The sequence below is a fragment of the Lemur catta genome, chromosome 10 (assembly GCF_020740605.2).
Source record: "Lemur catta isolate mLemCat1 chromosome 10, mLemCat1.pri, whole genome shotgun sequence".
NCBI lineage: Eukaryota > Metazoa > Chordata > Mammalia > Primates > Lemuridae > Lemur > Lemur catta.
In genome coordinates, this window is record NC_059137.1 from 60120288 (window position 1) to 60143775 (window position 23488).

Genomic DNA, 23488 nt, shown 5'->3' on the forward strand with positions numbered 1-23488 from the left:
AGAAGACACAAGGACAAACTGCCCAGTGATCTTAGACAATAGCCAAAAATAAATAAATAAATAAATAAATATTAACACCATATCCAGTTACCAGGGAGTGTGGAAAGTAACCTGTTGATTTTTGACAAAGGAAAGGGGGAATGAGCACTGGCTTTCATTAGGTAGGGAATACTCCTTTAAGAAGTAGAATTTCAATAAAATCTTTGAAGTAAAGGTAATCTTGAAGTAAAGGCACAGGCACAATTTAATTTTTCTTAAATTTTTGGGAGTACAAATGGGCACAAACTTTATGAAAAGCCATTTCATGTGACAATATTATAACAACCATGTGGAAAATATCTAATATGCACGATTTGTTTATTGTTTTCTATGTGTTGAGCTTTGTGCCATGTCCTTTTACTTGCTATGGAGGAGGAAGGATTGTTCGTCCCCCTCTCCAAAATTTTTGCCCCTCTGTCCACCTCCTTTGTTGTGTGTCTCTGTGTTATGAGTTGACGGTTTGATTAGTTATAGCCAGACACTCACTGGAATCAGGGCTTGCTAGAGAGCAGGGTAACTACATACCGACCATCACCTGTGGACACTTTGGCCCTCCCCCGAAGTCCTTGTTTCCGTGTGGTAAGCCTACCCCAGCTGGGCCTGCTGGAGTGTCCCCAAAAGCTCTGACATCTTTCCCGCTCATGTTAGTCCAGTTTCTGCCTGTGATTGGGTGGGTGGGGCAGGTTTTCCTATCCATGAGCTGGAATGGATGAATGAGTTGAGGATCTAATCTGCAAAGCCCAGCTCCCAGATTAAGACAATGGAGCAAGAAACAAGAGGTCTCCTATTCTAAGTCACATTCTCCAGCTACACTATCAGAGAAGTGCCAAAGGGAAAGGGGGAAATCATGAGCTCATCCAGCTATTAATTTAAAACACGGTATTAGCCAGGCACAGTGGCTCACGCCTGTAATCCTAGCACTCTGGGAGGCCAAGGTGGGTGGATTGTTTGAACTCAGGAGTTCTAGGCCAGCCTGAGCAAGAGTGAGACCCCGTCTCTACTAAGAATAGAAAGAAATTATATGGACAACTAAAAATACAGAAAAAATTAGCCGGGCGTGGTGGCGCATGCCTGTAGTCCCAGCTACTCGGGAGGCTGAGACAGGAGGATCACTTGAGCCCAGGAGTTTGAGGTTGCTATGAGCTAGGCTGATGCCACGGCACTCTAGCCTGGGCAACAGAGTGAGACTCTGTCTCACAAAACAAACAAACAAACAAACAAAAAAACCCACAGTGTTAATTTCCCATTTGGCTACTGATTCTTGTGCATATAGCTACTTAGTCAAGAAATCAGAAAAGTCTGAAACGTGTAAGTGGCTTGAAAACCTGACCCCAGCCCCTTAATATACATACATAATGTATGTAATACATTATCTCATTTAAACCACACAAAGACACTATGAGGGAGGTAAATTTCATATTCCTAATTTGTAAATAAGGAAACAGCAGGCATCGGGGGTGGATGGGGGTCTTGAACTCATGCTCTTTGTGCTACAGTATTCTGCACTCTGCACTAGAATCACCATGAGAAGATGATTCTCTATGTAACTGCAGATGTCTGGGGATGGAGCAACATAAACAGGAAGAATATGTTCCCCTGGGGGCTTAGGAGCACCCAGAACCAGTAGATGAGGAGAATCAGGTTCTGAAGCAGCCTACTGAAGACTTGATCTGGTTAGACTAACCAATCTCCTTGAAGCCAAATTTTGGCGTATCTCTAGCAATTAAAACAGCATCTGAGGTGTGCATTTTGAATACTCACTTTATCTCTTATTTATTTATACTTATTTTCTCTTGGTTCAATGTCCTCTTATACTCATTTCATTCTATCATATTGTAGATTTTTTATGCAAACTCTCAGGTCTTTGGGGGAAAAAAGTAGAATAAATGGATTCATAGGAGCAGTGTGCTGTGGGTGAGGGCGCGGGACAATCAGCTGACCTTGGTGTCCTGGTTGAGAGATGAGTTCAGAGGTACCAGGGCCAGGAATCAGGAGCTTGGTTGAGCCTTAGACTTGGGATGCATAAATGAGGGAGCAGAGGCGAGGGAGAGATCTTCAGCTAAAAGAATCAGCAAAGTTTGGGGAAAGGACAGGAGCCCACATCCTACGTTTTTACATCAAAAATGCCTCCAGAGCCTCTGTCTCATTTTGGAAGTGGCTGAAAAGGCATCGCTTCCCGTAATGGGGAAGCTGGACTGAGAGTGATATTCTTAAGAAAAGATGAGAAAATTTTAGAATGTCAGTGGTGGAAGGAATTTAAGTCATCCAACTGCTCAATGACAAATAGTTTCGACAGGAATTCTGCTAAATAACTATTTTGATGAATGTTCCACATGCACTTGAAAATAATGTGCATTCTGCAGTTGTTGGGTGTAAGTTCCTTTTTTTTTTTGTTTATTCAAGTTTTTATTTTTATACATTTTTTTGTATTAAAAAGAAAAGCATAATTACCACAAATTACAAAGGACTGAAGCAGGACTAGAATAATGAGTCACTGAAGCCTAGAAAGCAGATATGCTCAATAATATTAATGTTACAATACAAGCTCATTCAAATATTTTACATTTTTTGTCCTTTTAAATGTGATGTCCTAGCACAAGGTAAAGAAAACATACTACAAGCTTAAGGTGAAACCTTCTCCACAAAGCCAGATGACAAGTTTTCCTCTCCAGGGAGAAAGGGGCTGTAAGTTCTTATCTTCTGTGCCATCAACTTGGCCGAAAGAGGAGAGGATCAGGGCTGGGGAAAGTCCAGCAAACTTTCCACACAGGAGATATTTTGGGGTCCCACTCAGGAGGTTGCCATATGATCCAGATTTGGCAAAAAACCCTCACCCTCCTAACTAGTTGTCTTCCTTACCCCCTCTCCTCCCCACTTCCAGGGCCTTCTGAGCAGGTTACTTTCTTTTATAATAAAAATCAGTTGTCAGGAATGGGGAGAAAAAGAGCTATGATAGAACAAAACAAAAATGTTTAACAACTTTGACATGGGGGCTCATATGTCCACCTGAGCCCCAGGCGTCCAGGCTGCGGTAGAGCCAGATGTCCCCTCCCTACTAGTGCACATTTGCTCCCAGGCACAGGAGAGGGCAAAAGAGAAACCTGCCTCTCAACAGGGCTGAGGGACACAGACCTTCTGTGCTTGATGCCCAAAGGTTGTGTTGGCGTGAACCAGCCTTGGAAGGCTGTTGCTTTGTGTCACCAGTCTTAGATCCCCATGGGAGGATGGTGGGTGTGAAGTGGCTAGCCCTGATGGCCCCTGCCACTCCTGGCATGCTTGTCACAGAAAATCAGTCCTAAATTCAAGTGTCTTCAGAAAGTGAAGATGTAAACTACTCTTTGCAACATTAACTCCTAACATATTACAAAAATAAAAGCCCCCCCCCCCCGCCCACCCAGCAGCCTATGTTGAGACGAAGTCCTCACCTCCCTGTCCCAGAGGGGCTTCCTCATACGGGTTGTCTGTGGAGAGGATGGTGGCCCCTGGCCTGGGGGTAAACTTTAGATAAGAAAAGCCTTTCCCCACAGCCCAAGGCTTCCCTGTGCCCCCAAACCCAGCAGAGGACAAACACTGAGGTTTCTGTGGTGCTGGACGCAGTACAGGGCTGAGTGACCTGAAGGAAAGAAAGTGGGAAGGAAGGGGAGGAGGAGGGGGTCCTGGAGCCCAGGGTCTGGTACGACATGGGTCTGGTACGACATGGCCACTGTCATGGCCGAGACCAGACTCTCATCATTGGTTCAAGACGAATGGGTCACAGGAACTTATGGGCTTCCCACATGCCAATTACTGGGAGGGCACAGGTGGGGAAAGGGCACAAGCTGAAAGCAATGCGGTGCCCATGATGGGGGCTAAGCCCTCATCAGCCTGGGATTCTATCTCCTACTCCCAACCTTTGGGCCCAACAGAGGCAGCAGTTGAAAAGGATGGCAAAGAAATTTCAGTCATTGAGCAATGAGACCACAGACTTCTCCGTGTTGCCCAGTTCCCCCTGAGAGTGGGCACGTAGTTATGCCCATTCCCGACACACACCCTAGTCTGCACAGGTCACTCCTTCACCAGCCTCCTTAGCTTCTGATGAAAGCAGACTCTAGCCATCCCACTGTCATTCACAGCCCAACCCACACACTCAGTGGCTGAAGAAGAGAAGTCAAGTACACTCTGTGTCCACATATACCTTCCTGCCACAGGGCTTCACTGACTGGCAAGATTCCACCGTCCCCCGAACTCCTCCTCATCCCTGGTTCCCAGGTGGGGTCAGCTGGAGAGTGGGCAGAGATAGATGGCTTACAGAAGGGGGATGCAAGATGAGGAGACCGCTTCGGACTCTAGGAGGAGAATGACACCTTTCTTCACCTTTTAAGAGAGACAAAGCCTGCTTGAGGCCTCAGAGATCTTTCAGGACAACACAAGAAACATTTCTAAGCCTCAGCTGCCAGATGTACACCTTTCCCCTGGGTGGGGGAGACGCTCAAGCTGAGGAAAAGTGTGTTCCAGATCCAGGCCGACTCTGTTCTCCAACAGTTTGAAGCAAACTTGGCCTTGGGGTTCCAAGGGTAGGAAGAAGGGGGTCACGGCAGGATGGGGCCTGGCATGACACAGCAGCAAGCAGAGCAAGGACACGACAGTCGGTAGCGTGTACAGACACAGGATATCAGCTTCACAAGATACAACAGCAGGGATATTTGGGGCACAGCTCTGATTCGAGCCACCCCCAACTCTCTTGCCTCCAGGCAGGAGGTACCGTATACGCAACTCAGTCCAGAGCAAGATTCCAGGGAGTCCAAGCCCAGGCACATCCAGAGAGGGTGGGAGCTCTTCAGGTTGACTCCACCGAGGAAAACAGGCATTTGAGTATTTTAAATTCCTGCACCACAATAAGGCAACTTAAAAAAAAAAAAATTTCCAAGAACAAAACAAAAATTCCAAGGAGAGGGGGAGACATCACTTTCTGTGGATGGAAGGTTTTCTGACTTTTTTTTTTTTTTTTGGTCTTTTATGGTCAATTTTGTCTTTTTTCCCCCTCATTTCCCAAGCGTGGAAAGGTCAGAGAAAAATAAAATAAATCACCTTTCAATAGTCTTTTCTGGTATGAGCAGCATCTCTCTGGGCTGGGGAGTAAAGGCTGTGGGTAGTAGGGAGTGGGGAGAGGCTGAAATCTTTCCCCAACTCCCACTTTTAGACCCTTTAGTTTCCTTCTCCCAGAAGGTGGCAGAAGGGCCTGGTGGGGACAGCAGGGAGAGAACACGGTGATGACGTGATGACAAACCCCAGATGATCAAGGGGCTGGTGCTCCTGGGGCCTGGGAGCACCACTGGAGCCTCCCATGGGGCAGTGCTGGGCAATGGGGCCCACAGAGCCTTCTTGTGGGCTGCATAGTTGGCTTGAGGTGGAGCAGGAGGAGACTGTGTGTGGGAACTAGAACTGTAGCCTACCAGCTGCCAGCAGGGCTACAGAGTGATTTTGGTAATCCAGACGAACTATCAATAATTTAAAACTTGATATACATATATATATAGGTATATAGATATATGTAGATATAAAAAAATTTCTCCTCTCTCCCTTCCCCGTTAGAAGAAGCTGGGATATGAAGCGTCATGCAGAGGGGAGGGCATATGTGGTGGCTCCTGCCCACGGGTACCTCCAATAGCCCAAATCGTACACACACTGCTACTCAGCACGAAGGCCCATCCTAGTAATTCCAGGCCTGTCACTTCTGTCCTCTCTCTCGGGACTGGGCACCCCCATGGACTCTTGTCCACTCCACCCCTTCTCCCCCTCAAACCCTAGGGCTAAGGAGCTTTTCACTTTCCCATGTTGGTATACGTCAATTAGGTCAAGATAGCTAATTGTGTTGTTCAAATCTTCTATTTTCTTATTTGTTTTTTCTACAGTTATAATAGAGATGAGTTGAAATCTCAGATATGATTGTGGATTTGTCTATTTCTCCTTCTAAGTCTGCCAATTTTTGTTTGATAGTTTGAAGCTATGTTATTAGACACAGACACATTTAGAATTACTGTCCCTTCCTGTAGAACCCACCCTTTTATCATTATGAGATGTCTGTTTTTATCTTTAGTAATATCTATCTTCTGATATTAATAACTTGCTAGATAACTAACTTTTAAGTACATCTAGAAATGGAAACTCCTACTTCCTTCAGAAGCAATCTTTGCCATGATTATACAATAAGTAAGTTAAACTTTCATTGGAAAGATTTTCCTCATGCCAAGCCAAATTTTACCTTTTTGTAACTTCAACCCATTGGTACTTTTCTAGTCTAGTAAAACAACACATGGTAAGCATAGTAGTTAAAAACATAGGCTTTAAAATCTGGAAGGTTTGACTAGGCTTCAGCCGGGGGATAGTTACGTGACCTCTCAAACCCTCAGTCTTCTCATTTATAAAATGGATACAGTAATATTTATCCATAACAACGTATTAGAATGAATAAATGAGGTAGGTACCAGGACATAGTAGTGTTAGCAATTATTAGCTCTTCTGTATTACAAGAAACCTTTCAGGTATTTGAAGATAACTGGAAAGACCCCATACAGTCTTTTCAACCCTAATAAAACATGCCTACTTCCTTTAACTATATTTCACAGGACATAGTCTTCAGACCCATTTCCAGATATCAGTCTTTGGGTACATTTTATTTTTGCCAAGTTCCTAAAAAATGATACTGTAACACAACCTGTATTCCAGATATTATCTAAACAGCACAAATTACAGTGTGACTAATAACTTCCTATGAAGTGAGCACACTTTGGGACAAACCAAGGGTTTTAACACAGCCTAAGGTCATAAGATCAATTTTGTTAAATGTATGATCTGCTGCCCAGCTAGGCTGGCTAAACCCTTACAACCTGAATAACAGACCCCTTAGTGTGTGGAGACTGTCTCCAGGTTGCTGTTAATCACCGTTTTTTGGCCCTGGCTTAGTCTGTTACAGATCCAGTCAACTGGGCCATTTATTATTCATCCCACATTTCACCACCTTATGCATGAAGTGTGTGCTTTGTGGGTCCTGGGTCTGTTTGCCAGGATCCATCCCTCACTTTTTCTTCTCTGTTCTGTATTGCAGGAAGGCAGACTCCTGCAGGCTGTGCATCCTAGGCTCTTGACAGCCAATAGGAAGCAGGAGACGAAAACTGGAGTGTGGATGGGAGAGAGAAGGAAGGGCATTTCTCCCCATGCTCTGTGCTTTGATGGCCTCTCCAGCAGCAGATGAATCTCTTCCCCGGCTCCAGCTACCAACCACAGTGAGTGCCGAGGGACTCTAAACCCTTGGGCTTCATTAACCCTGCCTTCTCCTTTTCTGTCTAGCCTGGCTGTAGTAGCAGCTTCTGCTACTTCTGATTGCTGATTTGCTTCCCTGGTTGGCTCCTCAGTCTCTCTCATTAAAAGAATTACTATTTTCTGCTTTAGATTTCCACAGGTTTAAATGGTTTCTGTTTCCCTGGTTGACTTTGGCTGCCTGATAGACATGTTATGAGCAATGCTATTATATCATTTCTAAGATAAGATAAGCTGTATACACAGGATTATCTGCTTTATAATTATAATGACAGCAAATAAGGTGAAGGAATGTAGTTTTACATGCCTTGGTCTCAGAGAATACGTGCAGATTTCTAGTAATCACTAAACCAAATCTTTTAGGGCTTCCAATTCATCTGTTAAACTGCTTGGAGGGCAATATCAGGTTAAAGAGTTTGTAATTCACAGCTTTTCCCTCTTTGAAATTCAGTGGGTGAGGGAAAGACAGGAATATCAGTAAATTCTTTCAGCAAGTGTTTTCCCTGGGCCTAGAGGCTTAAGTGTATAGTTATCTTTTCAGTCCTGCCTTGCTCCTCTTCGACTGTTTCCTCTCTGTGCGCTTGGTCTTCCTCTTCTTAGGGTGAAGGCCCTTGTAATGGAAGTCGTGCTGCCACCTTCCTCCACTTGCTAAGTGGCATTTTTGTCTATCTTGGGCTTTTGTGTTGATTTGTAGTACTTCTGGCAGCTTCAGCCCATTCATGTGTTGGCTCCCTCCTTCCCTATCTCCTGCCCAGGCTTCCAGGATGGTTTGGCTGCTCTCATGTTCTTCTTCTTAGGGTTTGCTCTGTGACCCTGTCTGGAATCCTTTGCACAGACCAGCACAGACCAGTTCTCAACCCCAGCTCCTCTGCAAGACCCTTCCAGGGGTGGGGAGCCTGCGGTCTTAACGGCACATGTGGCCTTTTAGGTCCTTAAGTGTGGCCTTTTAATTGAGTCCAAATTTTACAGAACAAATCCTCTTATTAAAAGGTGTGCATCAGAGAAAAATGAAGCTTTTCTTGCCTCCTTTGGTGCTTAAAATAGAACAATCTTGAAATCAGAAGGCCACAGGCTCTCCCGCCCCTGCACGGTGGGCCTGGGCTCTCTGGACCTCCGTTTCTCACGTTCCTGCCCTTCCTCAGTCGAACTGCTCCCCGTCCCGGAGCTGCAACCTGGCTTTTCAGAAACCACGGCCCTTTATTACTGTCTCTTCCAGACTTTCTAGCCATTCCACCTAGTATTTTTTCTGCCTTTTTGAAATCAACTTTCTTTTCACTATATTTAATACAAATTGCTGCCCAGACATCAAAGAAGGTACTATAAACATATTTTCAAGGTTTATGCTACAGATCAGGCATTTTAAGATAAAAGCATGTCCTTCCTCTAATCCTACTCCATTTATGGGGACCTTCACTGAGGCCCCAGATCAGGATAGGATACTCTTAGGTGGTGGTCTTCAACTTTTTTTCTTGTATCTCTTCTAAAAGAATTATGATGCAGTATGTACCTCTTCACATATTCACATATTAAAGTTTTGTTTTGTTTTGTTTTTGAGACAGTCTCATTCTCTTGCCCAGGTGAGTGCTGTGGCATCATCATAGCTCACAGCAACCTCAAATTCCTGGGCTCAAGCTATCCTCCTGCTTCAGCCTCCTAAGTAGCTGGGACTACAGGCATCCGCCACCATGGCTGGCTATTTTTTTCTATTTTTAGTAGAGATGGGGTCTCTCTCTTGCTCAGGCTGTTCTTGAACTCCTGAGCTGAGCTTCAAGGTATTTTCCCACCTCAGCCTCCCAAAGTGTCACATATATTAATTTGATTCTTAGAATTCTTCATAAATTTCTACATTGGACAAATAGATAGTGTTTAGCATCTTATAAATATTTATATTTTTAGTGAAACAATTATTTCATTCTTACATATGTATCCAGTGGCGTCTAAATATCAAACAAAGTGTCTTTTATGGATCTTAAAATCAACTGAATTTTAAAAAAGGTGTTTTCTATACACACCATAATCCATTGAAAATTACATATGAAAATTCTGGTTTAATGGTCAGTGCTTTACATTGTTTCTTTTTATTCCTGGAACCTCACTTCCCATTTCATTTTCCCTATAGAATTTTATCGTAATGCAACATAATTTTCTTTGGCAGCTCCTTTTTTCATTGTCCTTATGTGTCTTTACAACAATAAAATATTTATAGCTATTGAAATTAATTTTTTTTCTTGTTACTATGAGGCTTTAAGGGTTCAAAGTTTTCTTCTGCATTGAGATCTAATTTCCATTAACAGCAAATATTTGATCAAAATGTAAAACATTATGAATATTGATAATTATTAAAGATAAAAGATAAAAAATTACTGGAAATGTGTCTCTTAATGAGATGGATAGCGCTCTCTTTTACAAATTGTGCATGAATATGAGGATGCATATGACATGGTTGGAATGACTCTATAGGGTGGAATTCAGCATCAATTCTATTTCCATTTTTTTTTTTTTGTAGCTAAAAGGACTAAAGAATCGTGTTCATATGAGTCAATCAGTGGGAGTGGAAGCAGTTTTGTTATAGCAATATCATTTCATTTGAATGACGATTTATGTGACAAAAAATCACTCATTTTTGCTTATCAGCTGTTAACTCTACTAGGGTCTCCTTCAATTTTGTTGAAAGCAGAAAATTTGATCCTTCATATTTGCAAAAGGATTTGTTAGTCATGACAGTTCCATAAGGCGTCAATGTTTCTGATCACTCTTTTGTTTAGCACTGTGGAGGTTTTTACACCCTGGGGCAACTGACTATATTCACGGTCAGTGAGAGGTCGGCTTTTTATGAAGTAGGAGAAAGCAATAGTAAAAGAGGAAGTATATTAGGGGAACCCCAAGAGCCTTGCCTAGCAAGCGCATTCTCAGGCTCGCCAGTTTTAGGAAGGGGTATTTGGGGAAGATGAGGATCTAGAAACTCATTTCCTAAAACTGCCTGTGCCCAGACATCCCTTAGACAGTGGTCCCCAAACTTTTTGGCACTAGGGACCATTTTCATGGAATTTTTCCATGGATGGGTGGGTGGGGAGGATGGTTTCAGGATGATTCAAGAGCATTACATTTATTGTGCACTTTATTTCTATTATTACCACACTGTAATATATAATGAAATAATTATACAACTCACCCTAGGTTGGGGACCCCTGCCGTAGAAAGTCTTTGTGATTTCCATATATCCCAGTTTGATGACCATTACTTTAAGGAGCAAATCCCTTCCACCTGACAAATCCCTGGTCTGGGTGAGGAAGTGGGCAGGCTGCCTTCTCAGGAATGAGAGGCAGTCCTCAGCCTGAGAGAAAGAGTGGGATGGCTGGTCCCCCATTCAGCATTCAGAGAGAGAGATCAATAAATACAGGGGTGGTGATCTAGGCGTGCAGATACATGAGTACATTAGGGGATCCTGAGAATATACAGCCTTCTTTCCTTACGTGAATTGAACTCAGACTAACTTCAGTGTTCTAGAGTTTCTCCCAGCCGATGCTTGGATGTAGGAAATGCAATGAAGACAGAAAACAGTTGCATTTAGGCTAATGGTTTTCCTGGTGACTCACTGATGGTTGAGGTGTGAGGAGGTCTCTGTCCCTGTAACAGTTGAGGATCTTTTAGCCAAATCTCTGGACGTTTACCATATGCCAGTCACCATCCTCAGTTCTTTTTGTTCATTATCTCTCTTAACCTTTACAACAATCCTATGTGGTAGGTACTATTGATACTATCGCCCTCCTTTTACAAATAAAAAATGTGAGGTTATGAAAGGTGAAATCACCTGCCCAAGGACTCAGATGAAGACAACATTCACCCTTGTGTCTAATCCTTCTAGTTTGTCCTTCTTTGTAGCAGATCATAAAGTCACACCATTGCTGCCAGGGTTAACAGTCTTTGCAGGACAAAATCCACAGACCCTCTAGAACTGCGGTCCCCAGCCCCCCCAGGCCTGTTAGGCAGAGCTCCGCCACAACTCCCGCCCCAGCCCCGTCCGTTGAAAAATTGTCTTCCATGAAATTGGTCCCTGGTGCCACAAAGGCTGGGGACCACTGCAGTCTAGAAGACGGTACAGACCTTCTTAGGCCTAAGGAGTGGAATAGGGAGGAGCCAGAGAAATATTGGCACGGTTTAACTCAGAACACTCAATGAAGCCTGGAAAGTATAAGCCAATGAACAAGCTAAAGCGATTCTTTTGCAATTGTTATATAACCTTTCTCAGAACAAACAAGAATGTGAAGATTCTCCTCAGATTTAGGTGCTTGGCTTGTGTTGGGGTGGAGAGAGCCCTGAATCCAGAGGAATGGGACAGCTATTGACTTAAGGGGCTCTCTTGGGCAATCCACTTCACTTCTGTGGACCTCTACTACTTCATCTGCTAGAGATAGGGCTTGGACTTGAGCTGTGCTTCCCAAACTTTTAACTTTTTATGAACCAGAGTAAGAAATCAAATTTTATACCATGACCCAACACACATGTGCATGTGCACACACACCACACACACACACACACACACACACACACACACGCACGCACGCACACACTCCCCTCTGGAACAAGAGTTTTACAAAACAACATTTAGCCCTACCATGTGATATCCTCTGATCTATTCTATTTGATTCATTCATTTTTGGGGGAAAAAACATCCATCTGGTTGCTACTCATTAGACTGATGTTTTAATCCATCAATGGGTTGCAAACCATAGTTTAGAAAACTCTGGACTAGAGAAATAAACTACTGAAAAAGAGTAGCTTAATAATCAAGTAAGAGATGTTCTGTGGGAGAACTGTGAACTAAGCAAAGCTTATCTTTAGCAACTTCTCACCTTTCAGGGACTCATGTTCCCGGCTTCCTCTAGCCCCATTTTATTCCTCCAATTCCTACCCCTATTGACTTTTACTTCAGCTGATGTATACTCAGATGTCAAAAAACATTTCTAAGCAGGTACTTTTGTTTTCTCTGAAATAGGTTTGTCTCCTTAGAACCATCCTCCCAGCTTTTGCTTGAGCAACTTGTAGTGAGTTTCTGTTACTGCAGCTAATGCAGGTTCTCTGCTGGACAGATGCCTCTGTGGATTCTAGTCCTGGAAACCACTCACCTCTGACTTTCAGAGTCAGGTACTTGTAGTCCCAGGAGACCCCATAGATGATCACGCAGCGGTACTGCCCTTCGTCCTTCACTTGGACTTGAGGGATGTGGAATAAGGCCTTCCCCAGGGGCAGCTGCTCCTCCAGCAAAGTGGCTCTTTCAGTAGGCAAGGATGTATCATTTTCCACCTTTTGCAAAGTAGCTTTTATTGCTTCAAGTTTCACATGACCTCCAGTGTCAAAATCACACTCCAGGGTCACATTGCTGCCATAGTCTACTATGTACAACTCCTTAGGGACTGTCACTGTAAATAAAGCTGAAAAGAAAATAAGACATTTTGCCATTGTCTGCCTTTACTTTACATTGCAGTTCTTCCAAAGTGGGAGCTGAGACCTATCGCATCTCCAGTTTCCAGGAGATGCCTCTTAGTATCTGGGCATTCCTTTGGGATCCTTCCTCTCCTTTACCCCATCTGCCTAGACAAGAGTGAATTCTGGACCTGCTGCTCTGAGATCGTTCTCACCACTAAACACTCCCACCTGTGCAGCTGACTGTCCTCCTGCACCTCCCCAGGCCCCCCAGCAAGAGCTTCCGGTGGACAGCACTACTTGCTCTTGGGAACCCCTCCCATCTCCTCCCAACAGCCCTGCACTCACTCCAGATCATCCCTCACATGACAACAAAATGTCTCCTATGACTCCCCTACCATCAAGATCTGAGCCCCTTTTACTTAATTGCCTTCACATCCCATTATATGGGTTCATTTTCTTCAATCCATATGGACCAATTTATATTTTTCCTTGCCAGATAACACTTTCTCTCACCAGCAACAGCAATAATAACAACTATTATTTGTTGAGTTCTTACTATGTGTTAGACACTCTGCTAATATGTTATCTCATTTAGTCTTCCCAGGAAGCCAGTGAGGTAGGCAATACTGCTATCCTTTTTTTAAAAAATGAAACTGAGGTACAGAAAAGTTAGGCAACTTGCCTAAGATTGCACACCAGGATCAGACCAGGTATTTTAAGCACCAAATGCTGTTAACCATCACATCACATAAGCCCCCTGTAGATGTCAAAGGGAAAGGAAAAATGGAACTGATATTTAACGTATACCTACTATGTGCCATGCCAGGCACTGTGCTAGCCACTCATTTAGTACTGAAAATATGACCACGAGATATGTATTATCAGTATGGTTTTATAGTTGAGGAAACTGGCTCAAAGAAGTTCACTTCAGGACATACAGTTTGTAAACTTAAAATTCAGAGCCAGTCAGATGTTTGACTTCAAAATCTGTCATTTCCACTCCAACAGTATTTCCCAAACTGTGAGGCACATACCACCAGAAGTATGTAAGATGATTTTAAATGGGGAAGAATCAAGGCCTAAAGGAAGTTGAATTATTCAGACAGGAATTTATTCCCTTTTTAATTCTATTTCAATATCTCAATTACATATAATTTGCAACTAGACTCTCACACCTCTAATACTGGCTATTTTTCCTTTTAATAAAACAGGAAGTTCCTAGGCAGATAATAATACCTGTGTAGAATTTGATAACACTGCTTTATTTGCATTGCATTTATTTTGGTTCCCATCCTCTGTTTACCAGGACAAGTGATACTGATTTTCCATCTACCACAGGGCTATCCTGCTTTGTTGAAAATTAAAACCTGCATTGATTTAAATGAGTTTTATTATTCTATAAAAACGAATAGCATAAGGAATGGCCAAACATGGCAAAAGTAGGGAAGATGGTGTTTGCATGAATAAAGCATGAGAAACTGTACAAAATTGTTATTTCCATCATTAATGAATAAGTATTCATTATAATGGAGGTATGGAAAGATCTTGAAGTAGTTTCCAAATCAACACAGAAGATTAGATTAAACTATGTTCAGTAGGCCTTGCTTCATTTATTCATTAATTTATTCAATCAAATCATCCCTTCAACAAATATTTAGGGGCTTCCTCCAAGCACTAGTTATTCAAGAGGTTGTTTCAGTATAAAACGTGGTATTGGAAGAGCACAGGATTTAGTGACAGATGAGCCTGGGTTCAAATTCTGACTGTATTAAGATTAGGAGTCCTCTGACTGTGAACTTGTCATTTAACCTCTGTGAGTCTCAGCCCCTTTGTCTGTAAAACAAGACTGACAGCTGTCTCTCAGTATTGCGGTGAAAACTGGATGAGGTGGTGGATGTGAAGTGCTTAGCTTTGTAAGTAGTGGGCACTCCGCGCATGTTAGTTCCTGTCTTTTGTACCGTGTTTTAATGCTTGGGAAAGTGGTCATTCATATATGGCATGTGTGGCCATCCTTTATTAGCCAGGAAGGACAGTCCATTCCCTGAACAGATTTCACAATATGAGTAATTTTTTTCTACTGCTTGAATGGTTCATGTTGCAATTCTCTTCTCATTCAAGTTTTTCTTCCCACTAACCTGCAAGTCTTTGAAGTCAATGACCGGGTTGAGTGTGCTTTGATATCTCCAGTACCTAGCACATACTAAGTTCCAGTTAAGAGTTTGGCAAATAAATGACAGGAAGAGAGAGAGAGAAAGAAAGGATGAGCCTGATCATACTGACTTCTGTTTTCCTTTCATCAAACTGTGGCTTGCCTGAGATCACACAATTTGGGTTTCTTATTAAGAATTGCCACATGACATACTTGATAATGACACGCACAAACTTGAGATTTATCAGAAATGACTGACAAGTGTATATCTGGCCTCCACCCCTCTTTTAACCACTGATAGAACATTCCTGTGCCTTTGTACAGAGATCTATGGTACAGAGAGTAGTTCACATAAGCCCAGCATTCTTTTGTGCGGAATAGGAGCGGGAGCAGGGCTGTAAGGGAGTACTTCTGCAAAAACAATACTAATCACACCTGCACTTGCTGGGCCAGGTTGAGAAGACCCTGGCATAATACTTGTGAAACTGGATTTTCTATGTGATTCCATCTTTCAGAATCTGCTGTACACTTGTGATAACTCACACCTCAGGGTCTCTATCATGGAACCTTCTTAAGGGTAGATCCCTTTGTGATGAAAACCATCTCTAAATACTTGAGTTATTAAGTCTGTTATGCCTAAGACAGAGCCACCTGATACCAAATCCACACTTCCCCGGAAGAAAATTTATTCATTCATTCATCAAAAATGCATTAATCATCTTCTCTGTGCCAAGTTCAAGAACTTACTACTTTCACACTGAGAAAACTTGTGGAAAAAAAGAAAGAATTTACTACTATTCATCCTTTTCTCATAATACTTCTTTTATTACACATGATAAAACAGCAAACAGGGAAGGAAACGGGGTTTGCAAGGAAAGTTAGTTGCTGAGTCTGAGTGAAAACAATAATTAAATAAAAGACTTTGGGTAGAGATGCTATTGACTCTTTAGCAAATTTATTTACCACACCATGCTTTCTTCTCATGAAAGAGGGAACGCCTGTAACTTCCTCTGGAATTCCCCTTAGCATACAGCAGAACTCCCCTCTTTAATGCCTGGGCCTTTGATAAAAGTCCATTTTCTGCTTGTTTTTCCTCTTTGCCTTGTTCAGAGAAGGTTCTAGGGGTGGTAGGCATAAAAGCATGCTACCTCTCAGACAGGTGACATTTTCTGGCTAATATTGATAACAGAAAGGAGCAGTTAGCAAACATGAGTCATGTGTCTGAGTAGCTCAGAATAACTAGAAGATTGATTGTTGTTTGGCCTAATTTTGCCCCAGTTAAAGCTTCTAAGACATGCAGAGCTTTGAGATTGATTACTCCATATAAATCAAGGGTTTTAGGAAATGCAAAACACTTTTGAAATCCTAAAACATTCTTAGTTGTTGTAAATTACAGAGGAAATCAAAATGCTCTTGCAGACAGTTCTGTGCAAATTCACTAAACAGAGGGCCTCAATCCTGGTTGACACTGGAATCACCTGGGAGGCAAAAATACTAATGCCCAGATCCCACTTTGAATCTGGTAAAATTAAAATTTGCGGGGTGAGGCTAGCAACAACTTAAAAAAAAAAAAAATTTTCCTGGGAGCTTCTAATGTGCAGACAGTATTGAGAACCATTGGTTAGACAAATAAACATCTGCACTTGCAAACATCTTTTATCATCTTGCCATTCAAAGTGTTGTCCTCATCTTCACCTGGGAGCTAAGTAGAAATGCAGAATCTCAGGCCTGCCCCAGACCTAGAGAATCAGATCTCCATTTTAACAAGGTCAGAGTGATTTGCATGCACATTAGTGTTTGAGAAGAAGATTTATAATACTGGCCTACTCTTGGACTATTGTTGGGAAGTAGAGTAATAGTTAACATTTCTTAAACACTTACAATAAGTCAGACACTGGACTAACCCTTATATTATCAGCTCATTTAATGCTCTCAATAACTCTGCAAGGTAGGAGTTACTATCTACATTTTACAGATGGGGAAACTGAGGCTTAAAGAAGTAACACAACTTGACCAAGGTCAAAGAGTGGCAGCTCATGGAATTAGAATTCAATTCATCTCTCTGGCCCCAATGCACATTCATCTTTGTGCTGCTAATAACTCTACAGATATGACTATATGTCAACTGGCATGTGTATGCTACATCCATTAATGAAATAAACTTTTTTTTTAGCTTGATGCTAAGTAAAAGACATTTGTTTTCTATTTCATGTGCCACATGGTTATTAAGTTAAGCTTCAACCTAGCTTTGAACACCCGAAGTTATCAGACAAAGGAGAAAATTGGAAAGTTCCCAAACTACAAAATTATGTAGACAAAACAGGTTTTCCCTTCATTTGGGGCCCTTAACGAAACTAAAGGGCAAAGGACTTGACAAAAACATAAAAAACTAGTACATGCTGGACCTCTAGCCAGATTAAAGCAGCTAACTTGAGTAATGCTGGAGCCCTTTTGAAGTTCTCAGGGGAACTTTGCATTTTATTTGCAACCTGACATCAATGAGAATCAGCACCTGTGACATCTCCAGGAAACACAAAACAAATCATTTGCATTGCCTCCCAAGATAGCTTCTTCTTAAAGCTCATTTCCTCCCATTTCACAACAGAAGCTTATGTTTGTTCAGAGTCCTACACAATGTACTGGAGAGGTGAGGGTGAGGGCTGCTTTACACAGCCACATTCTTCAAAAGAACTCTGAGGTTCCTGGTTTAGGACAAAATCCTGCTCTGTGCACCTGACTCATGGTCTGCTCAGTGCAGGAGCACTGCATGGAGACATGTCTTAGCTTAGAAATCCTTTCCCCAACCTGATTCTTCTCCTTTGTATATATAACTCAGCTGTCTGCACAAGTCATTTTGGAGGTGAAGACAGGCCATGTAGAGTGACTCGGGCTGTTGGCTCTGCCACAGAGTGACCTTAAGCATCACCATGGTCACGTGTCCTCTGGTTTTCATCCACCTCTAGAGCATGGGGAGAGTGGGAAACATCACTGAGAAAAGGAAGATTGGCGTTGCTCTTTCCTCCCACACGTGACAAGGTGTAAAAAGTATTTTGGGTTACAAGATATTCTTAGGTTTGGAAATAAAAATAAAGAAAAAATCAACAATAAAGCTATACTAATCAAGAAAGTATGATATTGGCAAAAGGATATACACATAGATTAATGGAACAGAGTAGACCCACATAAAGATGGCTCTGATTTTTGACAAAGATTCAAAGGCTATCCAACGGAGAAAGGGTACATTTTTCAACAAATGGGGCTGGAGCAACTGAACATCCATATGCAAAAATAAAATGAGCCTCAACCTATACCTCATACCTTATACAAAAATTAACTCAAAATGGATCAAAAACCTAAATATAAAATGTACAACTATAAAATGTGTGGAAGAAAACGCAGAACAAAATCTTTTAGATCTTGGGTTAGGTAAAGAGTTCTTAGATATGACACCGCAAGCATGGCCCATAAAAGAAAAAATTGGGAAATCAGACTTCATCAAAATTAAAATATTTTCTCTGCAAAAGACATAGTTAAGAGAATGAAGAGACAAGCACAGACTAGGGGCGAATATTTGCAAATATCTGATAAAGGACTTGTATCTGGAATAAAGAACTCTCAAAACTTCACGGTGAGAAAATAAACAGCCCAGTTAAAAATGGTTAAGTGATTTGAATACATACTTCACCAATGAAGATATACAGGTGACCAAAAAGTACATAAAAATATACTTAATATCATTAGCCATTAGGAAAATGCAAATTAAAATCACAATCAGATAATTCTACACACCTATTAGAATGACTTAAAAAAAGAAAAGAATATCACATGCTGGAGAAGATGAGGAACAATTGGAACTCTATACATGGCTGGTTGGAAAGTAAAAATGGTACAGCCACTATGGAAAGGTTTGACAGTTTCTTATAAAGTTAAACCATATACTTAACCATATGACCTAGCAATCCTACTCCTAGGTATTTACCCATAAATGAAGTGAAAATCTATGTAAACACAAAAAAACCCACATGCAAATGTTTATAGCAGCTTTATTTGTAATCAACAAAAATGGGAAAAACCCAAATGTCCTCTAACTGGGGAATGGATAAACAAAATGTAGTATACATACAATGGAATATACTCAACAACAAAAGTAAATGAACTATTGATAACGTATAACAATATGGATGAATCTCAAATACATTATGTTTAATGAAAGAAGCCAGACAAAAAAAGAGTATCTAATGACTGATCTCATTTCTATGATATTCTGGAAAAGTTAAAAGTATAAGGACAGAAAATAGATCAGTAGGTGCTTAGGTTTAAGAGTTGGAAGAGGGTTTTTGTTTGTTTGGCAAATGATATCAGTGTTCTGGATCTTCATTGTGGTAGTGGTTATATGACTATGCATTTATCAAAACTCACAGACATTTTTACAAAAAAGAATAAATTTTACTGTATATTTCTAGTGCCAGACCTGGCCGGGCTAGACTCTCCCAAGAGAGGGAGAGGAATGTGACTGGGAAAAGATCAGATTTGGACCAGCTAGAAGGGAGTAGAAAGCTCTTCAAAAGGTTATCAAGTGCCAAAGGAGCCATTATGGATCAATCAAGGGCAGAATGATAGATGATTCCTTGTGAAGTCTGGACTGCTATCATTGAGGACCTAATCCCCTGTCCCTACCTCTGTCATACTCTCTTACCTCCTGGTGTTCATCCAAAACAACACACTCATGGTCCTGATTGCACCCTCCAATGGTCTGAACAACCTTCCCCAGGAAAACAACCAACTGTGAAAGTGCTTTCCTTCCTGCTCACCCGCAACCTCCAATAGAAGTCCTTCTTTTAAGTCCAAAGGCATAGTATTAAAGTTCATTGTTCATTTGGACTTTAGGAAGAGTCTGAGTTTTCTATTCAAGTAATCCACATTGAGGTATGAATGATCAATGACTGCTACTGTTGCTTTTTAGAAGAGGAACTCATATGAACATCTAGTAATAGGCAGAATGTTTGCAAGACATTATCTTTAGAGTAACAGAGTGCCCTGTCAATGTCTCCATACTCTCCCTGCCAGAAGGAAAGGGGACAGCTGGTTAGCATCTCACTTTTGAGGAAACTCAACCCCTGTTCTCTTGTATCAGTTGAGATGTACACGGTCCGAGTGGTCCTGTTTCCTGTCATCGCCCTCATTGGATAGTGGGGATAGACGGATTGATATTCTCAGGCCCCATTTCTATAAGACAGAGACATTGGCATGTACAAGCCACCCTGGGCACCATTCTTTTTGTGGTGCTTGTCGCAGTCAGAAATCATACTTCCTCTCAAAGAAAGCCCTCAGCCTGAGGACCACATTCTCATTATTGGCTTTGACTAAAGGCTACTACCTGCTCCTCTTTCTCAGGCTCTCCTTTGTCCTTTCTTACCTGCTGTCTGATGAAGCTGCAATCCCAGGCTCAACATTAGCCGGAGGAAAAGCATGTTCTGTACTTGATCTGAAATAGATAATTGAAAGTTTCAGGGACTTACGCAACTTTGCTGGGTCTCATTACTTTGTTGCTTGCTCCCTCAGGAAAACAGAAATAACAAATCTTTTGGGTGCAGTGGAGCTGGAAAGAGAAGTTAGAGGTTGATGGCAGGGAGAGGAGGAAATGAGGCACTCTTTATCAATCCAAATGAGAAGCTCTTCTTCCTTTTCTAATGGCCTTTTCAGAAAATGAACCAGTCCTCGTGCCTCACACACACTGATGTTATCTGCATCTCTTTGTCTCTCTTGTGAAGCCTTCCATAGCTTCCTCAGCAGCAGGCCCTTGACCCCCCAATCTTGTTTGTCAAATGAATAATGCACAAAATTTTGTCTACCTGGATTGGAAGTCTGGGAATCAGACACTCAAACACAGGGCTCAGTAGAAGAGAAGTACATTCTCAGTAAATACTTACTAGTTGACTGAGCAGGCAAAGTAGTCAAGCTCTCTTGAGTGTTGCGATTGAGTTTGCCCATCACTTGAACTACCTTTTACTAAGAGGTTTAGACAGGGAGAGCAGGACACTGGCTCTGATGAGGGTGCCCCACCTTGGTCCTGCTCTACCTTTTTCCTTTGCTTTCTTCATCCATGGACTTCTCATGGTTGAAGGCAAAAGAGACAGGGCACACCACTGTCAGCTATTCTGCCCTCAAAGAGGCTTTCAAACTTTTATTAGCCATGGCATCATTTCTTCAGAGGAAATCTGTTGGAGCCATCCATCTAAATCAGGTACAAGCAGAGTTGCTCTGAGCGTGACAGAAAACCAGTGGAGGGGTTGGATCAGGAGAATGACATAACCTCATTTACACTTTTAAAAGAGGACCCAGCTTTGGTGTAGGCAGTAGGCTGTTGTTGGGAGGGATAGTTGGTTGGCAAGATCAGAAGCAGTAAGGGAAGTAAAGAATGTCTTTGCAGAAATGATGACAGCTCAGGGTAGGGTGGTGGGGCTAGCAGAAGTGAGAAGTGGTCTGTTGGAGATTTTATAGATTTCTTTGTCCTTTAAAATTATTTTTAAAAATTTTCAACCACTTTATTGAATTATAATTGATGTACAAAAGAGGGTTATATATGTGTGTGTGTGTATTTAAAACACACATTTTTTAAGTATACAATTCAGTGGTTTTTAGTATATTCACAGAGTTGTGCAACCAACACCACTATCTAATTTTGGAACATTTTCATTACCCCAAAAAGGAACCCCTTACTCATTAGCAGAAGCTGTCCATTTCCCCTTCCCTCTCCCCCTATCTCCTGGAAACTACGAATCTACTTTCTTTCTTTACCAATTGCTAATTCTGGACATTTCATATAAATGGAATCATACAATATGTGGCCTTTTGTGACTGGCTTCTTCCACTGAAGAAGCCACTGTTGTCAGGGTTCATCTGTACTATAGCACATAGCAGTACTGCATTCCTTTTTATGACTAAATAATATTCCCTTGTATGATATACTACATTTTGTTGATCCATTCATCAGTTGATGGACATTCACATTGTTTCTGCTTGTTGGCTATTATGAATAATGCTTCTATGAACGCTCATGTACAAGTTCGTGTACATATGCTTTCAATTCTCTTGGGCAGATACGTAGCACTAGAATTGCTGGATCAAATGGTAACTCTAATTTTTTGAGGAACTGCCAAACTGTTTATGAAATATATAATTTGCAGATACAATATCCCATTCTGCCATTGTCTTTTCAGTTTCTTAATGAGCCCTGAGAAGCATAAAATTAAATTTTATTTAATTTTGAAGTACAAATTAGTTTAATTTTGATAAAGTCCAATTTATGTAGTTTTTCTTTTATTGTTTGTACCTTAGGTGTCATATCTAAGAAGCCATTGCCTAGTCCAAGGTTACAAAGATTTATAACTGCTTTTTTGTGTAAGAATTAAAAATGTTCAGTGCTTAGGTTTTTGGTCTGTTTAGAGTTAATTTTTGTATATGGTATGAGGTAAGGCTCCAAATTCATTCTTTTGCATGTGGACATCCAGTTGTTCTTGTACAATTTATGGATAAAACTATCCTTTTTCTATTGAATTGTCTTGGCACCCTTGAAAAAAATCAATTAACTATAGATATATACGCTTATTTCTGGTTTTTCTTTTCTATTTCATTGAACTATATGCCTACCCTATGTCAGTACCACACAGTGTTGGTTACTGTAACTTTGCAGTAAGTTTTGAAATCAGGAAATGTGAATCCTCCAACTTCGTTCTTCTTTTTCAAGATTTTTTTGATCTATTCTGGCTCCCTTACATTTCCATATGAATTTTAGGGTCAGATTGTCCATTTCCGCAAAAAAAAAAAAAATGAAAGAAAGAAAGAAAGAAAAAAGGATTTTTGGTAGGGATTACATTGAATCCATAGATCCATTCGGGAATACAGCTGTCTTAATAACATTAATTCTTCCAATTCATGAATACAGCATCTTTCCATTCATGTAGGTCTTCTATATTTTAAAAGAAGACCTGAAGGGAATCACTGACAGGTTGGATATACTGTTTGAGAAAAACAGAGAAATCCAGGAAAATTCCTAGGTTTGGGGCTTGCATCCTTAGGGCAATGGGATGCTATTTATTAAAATGGAGAAGACCGAGGGAGCAGCAGATAAGGGAAGGGAAACTAAGAATTGTGTTTGGTGTAGGTTTGGTTTGAGATGCCTGTTAGACATCCCAGTGGAGGTGTTTAGCAGACAGCTGGATAGCAGATGGCTCAGAGTTTGGGGTAGAGATATAAATTTGGGAGTCATCAATGTGTAAGTGTTATTGAAAGCCATGGGCTGCATGGTATCACCTACAGAGAGACAGGAGAAAGAGAAAGTGGCCAAGGATTGAGACTGCCCCTGGGGCATTCCAACATTTATAGATCTTTGTGAGGAGTGGACGCCAGCAAAAAAAGATTGAGAGGAAGGGTAAAATAGCAAATGAGAGTGTGTATTAACTGTGTATTTTATTTTCTGTATTCTGATGCTTTGATATTCTGGGACTTGCTGATGCTGAAGGGACTGCCACTCCCCAGCAGCTAGCCAGTTCCAAGAGATGGTAAACAACTTGCCCA

General features: G+C 41.5%; 1 protein-coding gene across 3 annotated transcripts in view; it reads right to left on the reverse strand.

Moving 5' to 3' along the window:
- PDCD1LG2 (programmed cell death 1 ligand 2) overlaps positions 1 to 23488 on the reverse strand; it is a 59101-nt gene that overhangs the window by 26933 nt on the left and 8680 nt on the right. For all 3 annotated transcript variants that reach the window (XM_045563883.1, XM_045563884.1, XM_045563885.1), the window contains exons 2-3: positions 20328 to 20396; positions 12462 to 12767 (exon numbers count right to left, since the gene is read on the reverse strand). In XM_045563883.1, coding sequence (XP_045419839.1) covers positions 12462 to 12767; positions 20328 to 20382 — 361 coding nt within the window. In that variant the 5' untranslated portion in view covers positions 20383 to 20396. The remainder of the gene's footprint in view (positions 1 to 12461; positions 12768 to 20327; positions 20397 to 23488) is intronic.